Genomic DNA, 7096 nt, shown 5'->3' on the forward strand with positions numbered 1-7096 from the left:
CCCCCCCCCCCCCCCCCCCCCCCCCCGCCCTCCACTCTGCAGTGCCCCCAGCCTCCCAGTACACACCCATGCTTCCTGCCGCCTACCCGCCCCAGTCCGACAGTGTCTACCTGGTACCCACTCCCAGCAAGGCGCAGCAAGGCCTCTACCAAGCCCCAGGGCCCAGCCCCCAGTTCCAGTCACCCCCGGCCAAGCAGACGTCTATGTTCTCGAAGCCGACGCCTCATCACGCATTTCCCAGCCCGGCCACTGACCTTTACCAGGTGCTCCCAGGGCCTGGAAGTCCCGCCCAGGACATTTACCAGGTGCCACCTTCTGCCGGGATGGGGCATGACATCTACCAGGTCCCCCCATCCATGGACACCCGCAACTGGGAGGGGACAAAGCCACCAGCAAAGGTAAGGCTGCCCTGGCACAGTCAGGCAGGCCCCGGACTCAGGTCAGGTGGGAGGTGCATGTGTGGGGGATTGTTCATCTCTGCCCGTGGTGGGCGGGAATAGGCCATGCAGCTGAGAGAGCTTTCCAGAAGCTGACCTGTGTGGGAGCACCTGACTACAGAGGGTGCACCTGTCAGGCCTGAAGGGGTAGAACGGTGCCCTGTGGTCTAGGCAGACAAGGCCAGAGTGACAGGCCAGGGACAGCCCTCGAGGAGCCTAGTGCCTGTTGAAGAGCCAGATGCCAGCTTGGAAGGGAGAGCATAACACGGAAGAGGCCTGCCCAGGTCTGGGTTGCAGTAAACTCGTCCTGACCCTAGAGTGGTGGGCGGCAGAGCACAGCAGGGCCGAGAAGAGCTGGAGCACAGGGACGGGAGGCGGGGAGGCTGGCATAGCACTCGAAGGGGAGGAGCAGTCAGTTGCAAGACAGCACATCAGTCAGATTGGGGGTTGAGCAAAGCCAAATCCTTGTGAGAGGCCAGGACCAAGCCATCCTGTTGCTCTGTTGTCTTCACCGGGGCTTGTGTCTCATAGTACAGGGTTGCTGCTTGAGCTCTGGCCATCCTGTCTGCTTTTTTGGCCACCAGGAAAAGAAGGAAGGAATAGAGGAGCACATGCCTCTCTAATGACCCTTCTGGAGGTCACATGTGGCGCTTCTTACCTCCGCCGACCAGAACGTAATCTCATGTCCACCTAGCTGCAAGGAAGGCTGGGGAACGGAGCCTGTCCCCAGCAGCCACAGGGCTCACTAATACAGTCTCTGTTCTAAGGAAGCAGGGTGGAAGGCTGCTGGAGGACCGCAAGCCTCTGGCCTATAAAGGAGAGGCCATCGTCTAATGCCAGGGCACCCTCATGAGTCCTCTGGGTTTGTGTGTCAGCCCCTGCATGCGGGTCCCTGGTTCTCACTGTGGCCTATGCCATCTCCAAGGCTCCCTCTGCCTCTGCCCCCCATCCTGCTCCCCAGAACAGCTCCCCTGGCAGGATTCTGCCTGTCCGCTAAAGCTGGCCCTGCTCTGGGCCGTCCCAGACCTACAGGGTGTGCTTCTTTACTTCTGAGGCATGGGTGGGGCAGTGAGTTCCTGCTGGACCGTGGAGAGGCTGCTGCTGGAGGGACAGAGGCTCAGGTTCAAGCCCCTCGGGAGCTATCGTGACTGGGTGCAGGGCCCAGGGATAAGACCTCTGCCTCAGGTTCTGAGCCCGGCACCCTTGGCCACACGTAGGCCTGCCCACCTGCCCCACGCCACCCAGTCCTGTTGGCAGGAGGCAGGGTCCCACTGGCTGCCTGGGGGAGTCAGGAGCAACCTCTTCTCACCCTTGGGTGGCCTGTGTCTTCTGTGCCAGGGTCCCTCAAGAGCTGGGGAGTGGAGTTTCCTAGGCCTGGAAGTAGAGGAGCATCTTGTGTACTTTGAGGATAGAGGTGTCACCCCAGCTCCCTTATACCTCCATGCCTGCTCCTGCAGTGCAGCTCACCCCCAGGGCCCTGGGAAACCCAGCCCACCCGGCCCTGACAGCAGCCCTGCCCCAGCACCCAGCTCATCATCACTCCATGGCAAGACCACAGTGGGGCAGTGCCCTGGGGACAGGGTTGCTGGTGGTAGGCCCAGCACCTGCCCTTAGGAGCAGCAACCCAGGCTCACTGAGGCCCAGCCTGGGTACTCACCATGTCCTGTCCAAAGCCACTTGTGTCTGGAAAGACAGAGCCCCATGGACACTCAGCCCAGGGACAGAGCCTCTGTCCTCAGACTGGCCCAGGGCTAAGGTGGGGACCTCGCCAGTGCCAGCTGGAGCGAGTCAGCAGGCTGTGTCACCCTGCCCCTGGCCACAGGTGGCCTGACTCCCAGGAGCTCTGGCCAGAGATCACTAGCATGTGGATGGTGAGGCTCTGTGGGCCCCAGTCACCAGGAGACCTTGGGCACTGTCTGCCATGTCCTGTCCTGTGTACTTCCTCAGCCACTGGCCAGAGATGGGCTGGCAGCAGGTATGGGACAGTCCAGAGTGGGGCTGCCCCAAACCAGCTTTAGCAGACAGGCAGAGCCCTGCCAGGGAAGCTGTCCTGGGGAGTGGTGGGGGGTGAGGCATAGGGAGCCTTGGAGACGGCATAGAACATCCTTGACACATACACATGCGCACACACAGGTCACACTGCACATGCACCCCAGTCAGGAGCCCCCTCTCCCTCCCCTCCCTTCCCCTCCCCTCTGGGGTCTTTGCAGTGAAACTGGTCTCAGTGTAGCCAGGCAAGAGGAGCCTTGCAGATGGGCCGGGGCCCTGGGGCTGGGAAGCAGCAGGAGCCCTGGGGTAGGCCTGACCTGGAGACCATGTTTCAGCACTTGTTCTGCTTTCTCCCCTCCTGGGAGGGGCCCGCTCTGGCTGCTCAGGGGCTCACTGCTGGGGTCATCCTCTGCCTGGGCCCACAGGGAGCTGCCCAGACCTATGTCCTGAAGGTCCCAAAGTGCTGGGTGGCCCAGGAGGGAGAGCCTAAGTCCCAGACACAGTTGTGTCCTGAGAGGCCACGTCTCCCAGCAAGAGCCTCCGTCCCAGACCCAGTTGTGTCCTGAGAGGCCACGTCTCCCAGCTGGAGCAGCCCTCATTGTGTCTGCTTGTGTCCTGGGGTCGGGAGAGCAGTACTTGGTGGCCATAAACATGCATGCACCATGTGTGGAAAAAGCTGAGAGACGCAGCCCCTAGACACGAGGTCATAGCTGAGATCCTGGCGCGTTTGTCTCGCATTTTGGAGTCCTAAGATATCAGAAGCATCTCCCGGGGTTAGAGAACCCCCTCCCCGAGCTGGTGGTGATGGCTTCCGGGTTTTCTGTGCTGCCCTTCTGCTGGGAGTGGGCCCCAGTCAGACTCTATCCCCAGGTGGCTGCAGTCAGCGCGGTGTCTCCTCACATCCATGGGTTCGGATCCCACTTCCACCAGCCTCGGGTCCTCCCCTGAGATGTCTGGAAACCAAAACTCCTGGTTCTGGGTCAAGTCAGCTGGTGCAGAAGGAGTCCTCGGGGGGGACTGCTGGGGTCCTGGCACCCAGGAAGCCTGGGTGGGGGAGGAAGGGTCAAGCCCTGGGGCCTGAGCAGATGCTCTCTGGTACCCTGGTGGGAGCAAGTGGCCTGCGTGGGTGGGGAGGTCAGGCCCAGACCAGGGCACCATGACCCTGTGGGCCGACCCTGTGGGCCAGGGCATGAGCTTCAGGAAGCCAAGGGACCTCTGGAATGGGAGGCATCTGTGCAAGGTCGGTCTTAAGGAAGCACCCCCAAGTTAGTCGGGCCAGTGGTGGCTCTGGGTCAGGCGTGGGGACGTGTTTCCCTGGCTCAGTCCTGCCCCACCTCATTCCGCCCTCCTCACTGTGGAGCTGCAGCCCTCCCCACCCCACGTGCCCTGCTTTTGCCTGGTCACGAGGAGTGATTAGGTGAGCAGCACCTGCCCACCCCCACGGCGCTTCTGCTCCCGTGCTCCAATTCCCAGAGAAGGAAAATGAGACTCCTGGGTGGGGGGTGGGGGGCTGTGGTGCGCCAGAGTGGAGCTGGCCCAGGTCAGCAGGTCCACGAGGCAGGAGGGAGTCCAGTAGCCCAGCTGCCTGGGGCTGGTCAGGGCCCACCCTGGCCCTGCTCCCCACACTCTACACCTGCTTCCTGGCGCCCTGCCTTAGTTGCTGCAGGGCCAGGCTAGGACAGATCGGAGTTCACTGGCCCTCTCCCTGGACACCTGATCATGGGGCAGAGAGGGGCCAAGGGATGGGCAGCGCTGGCCTGACCAAGCCCTGCTCCGCGCACGTGTCCGGCACACTCTGAGCTTGTTGTTTCCTAGTCGGGCTGTTACCCTCTGCCCCCAGGGCCTCCAGGTCTGCTGACGGGACTCCAGGTGTGGGGCGTGGCTTGGGGAGGGTGATCAGCAGGTTTAGCAGCTGGGGGTGGGGGCTGCTCTGCCCCACGGCTGCTTCTGTTTGCTAACAGAGCATTCCTGGCCAGCTGGCTGCTACTGTCAGCAAGCTGGGGGTCTGGGGTCCACCCCCCAGAGCCCCCTGGGCCCACCTGCCCAGCCCCCCTGCAAGACAGTGAGATGGGCACCAGTGGGTGTGTCATGGGCCCACCCCTCCTGGCCTTGGTCCCCACCTGCCTTCAGGAGGTGGGGCCTGGAAAAGCCTCCGGCCTTGCCTCCAGGCCTGGCCAGGCTGCCACGTCCCTCTAGCTCTCGCCTGCCCCACTTTTGGCAGGTTCCAGCATCTAAAAATAGCTCTGGAGGAGACTCAAGTCTGGGGCGCCAGGAGGGAGATGAGTCTGGAGAGGCGGCCTGACTCCCACACATGCCGGGCTGGGCTGAGGGCCGGGAACACCCCTGCAGAGGCCTGGGCAGTGGCACGCACCAGCCTGCCTCTCCTGCCAGGGACAACCCAGAGGCCCAGCTGGCTTCTTGTCGCCTGCCCAGCTGTGCCGCGTGGCCGGGAGGTGTGTGGGGAGCATGGCAGGAGGCTCTGCGGGCCAAGGGGTGCGGGTGCCTGCGCTTCCTTGGGCTGTGGCGGTCCGTGCCTGCCCACGCAGCTTACGTCCCAGAGGGCACATGGACCTGGACAGGGTCTAGGGGTGTGGAGCCAAGGGACGGCCTGCCTGGGCCCTGCTGCCCCAGGATGTGTGTGGGGTGGGCCCGAGTCAGCCCTGTCCCAGACATCCCCTTTGATTAGGGAACAAAGGTCTTTCTGTGAGCTGAACAGGGAGTCCCTCTTGGAGGCGTGCCCTGAGCTGGTAGAGGAGCCTGCTAGGTCCCTCCCCAAGGACAGAGATGCCTGCCGGGAAGGAGGCTGCCGGGCACACCTCTGAGCCTCCCAGGCCAAGTGCTGGTGCGACGGGCCGACGTCCTGGGCAGGGGTCCCAGAGTGTCCTGGGATTGGCTTCCCCAGGCTCTCGCCTGCCCACCATACAGAGCTGGAGCTTTGCCGGATGCCAGGCTCGGGTAAGAGCCCAGGGAGGGGAAGGGACCTGCCACTTGGCCAGTGCCCCTGCTAGGCCTAGTCCGTCCAGGAGAAGTTGAGGCCTTGCCTGCCCCAAGGTGCTGGGTATGTCCATGTGCAGAGGGCAGCGGGGGTCGTGGTTCTAGTCACATCTCTTCCTGCCCCAAACCAGCCCCACCCACCTATCCGAGAGGGCCCTGAAATCTGGGTGTCCCTGGTGGCCCTGTCCCAGCAATCTCACAGGATAAACAGGGGTCAGGGAGGGCTCTTGGTGCTCTGCCTGCACCTTCCTCGCCAATGTGGCACTCATACCTGAATCTGTCCTCAGGGCAGGGAGGCAGCTATGGGTCCCGTGGTGGGAACAGTCCCCCACTGGACAGCTGAGTGTGATGAAGCCTCTGGGCAGTGTCACCAGGCAGGGCTCAAAAGACTTTGGGCATGACAGGACTGGCTGTCTCAGTCCAGGTAGCTCCCCAGGACCTGAGCCCTCACCCTTCCTGCCCCCTCTCATTGTCCTGCCAGCACCCTTCTGGGTCACCTTGCTGTGGAGACCTGTTTCCTGGCCTAGACCAGATTCTGCTGCAGAAGGCCTAGGGGTCTTCTTGCACCGAAGTCAGTGACACACAGGGATGAGAACTGGCTCACCCCACGGCCGACATTGTGGGGTCTCCTGGAGGCCCCATGGCTCGTCCAGGAGGCTGGCTTCGAGGACCAGCGATGACAGTTGGCTGTCTGTCCCCAGGTTGTGGTCCCCACTCGTGTGGGGCAGGGCTACATATACGACACGGCGCAGCCGGAGCAGGACGAGTACGACATCCCACGCCACCTGCTGGTCCCCGGGCCCCAGGACATCTATGATGTGCCCCCTGTTCGGGGGCTACTTCCCAGCCAGTATGGCCAGGAGGTGGGTGTTCAGGGTTGGGGTGGGAGGGCAGAGTTGGCATGCCCACAGCTCCACCTGACTCTGGCTCGAGCAGGGCTTGCTTGGTGCTTCCCGGGGACCAGGTGGCCCAGCCTCTACCTTTAGGGTCCTGGGGTGGTACTGTGGGCTGGCCACGGCACCTGTATCAGCACCTCTTCTGCCCCCAGGTCTATGACACCCCACCAATGGCTGTGAAAGGTCCCAATGGTCGAGACCCATCGCTGGACGTGTATGACGTGCCCCCCAGTGTGGAGAAGGGCCTGCCACCATCCAGCCACCACGCGGTGAGCAGTTAGCAAATGCTGGTGCCTCCAAGCTGAGGCCTCAGCCCTGCAGGTCATGGGTGTGAGGCACCCAACTCTGGGCCTCAGGTCTTCATCTTCAGGACAGCCCCTTGAAGGGCCTCGTCAGTAGGCAGGTCCTCAGAGGATTGTCCGGGGTGTAGGCAAGGGGACCCAGAATCTGTCATCCAAACCAAGTCGCCTATGAGTGAAAGGCGAACTGATGATTAGATGGGGGTGTTGGGCACAAACCAGCACTGTCCTGGACAAGCCAGGGTGTGATCACTGGATGTAATACAGACGGAGCTCAGCCCGGTCTCTGCTGCAGGGTAGAGAGCCCACAGGGGAACGGTGCTGCTGGTGATGGTGATGCTGCTGGTGGTGATGCTGCTGGTGATGATGCTGGTGCTGATGATGTTGGTGTGATGCTACTGGTGATGATGCTGGTGCTGATGATGTTGGTGCTGCTGGTGGTGCTGCTGCTGGTGGTGCTGCTGGTGCTGGTGCTGGTGCT

General features: G+C 62.6%; 1 protein-coding gene across 1 annotated transcript in view; it reads left to right on the forward strand.

Annotated features, from left to right (window-relative positions):
- Nucleotides 1-7096, forward strand: part of BCAR1 (BCAR1 scaffold protein, Cas family member) — a gene marked incomplete in the record, with an annotated part of 19765 nt that overhangs the window by 2438 nt on the left and 10231 nt on the right. The window contains 3 exon segments of the mRNA XM_027773502.1: nucleotides 29-398; nucleotides 6122-6283; nucleotides 6469-6585. Of these exon segments, the coding sequence (XP_027629303.1) occupies nucleotides 29-398; nucleotides 6122-6283; nucleotides 6469-6585 (649 nt within the window).

Source organism: Tupaia chinensis, unplaced genomic scaffold (genome assembly GCF_000334495.1).
Source record: "Tupaia chinensis unplaced genomic scaffold, TupChi_1.0 Scaffold000355_1, whole genome shotgun sequence".
In the NCBI taxonomy this organism is placed as follows: Eukaryota; Metazoa; Chordata; class Mammalia; order Scandentia; family Tupaiidae; genus Tupaia; species Tupaia belangeri.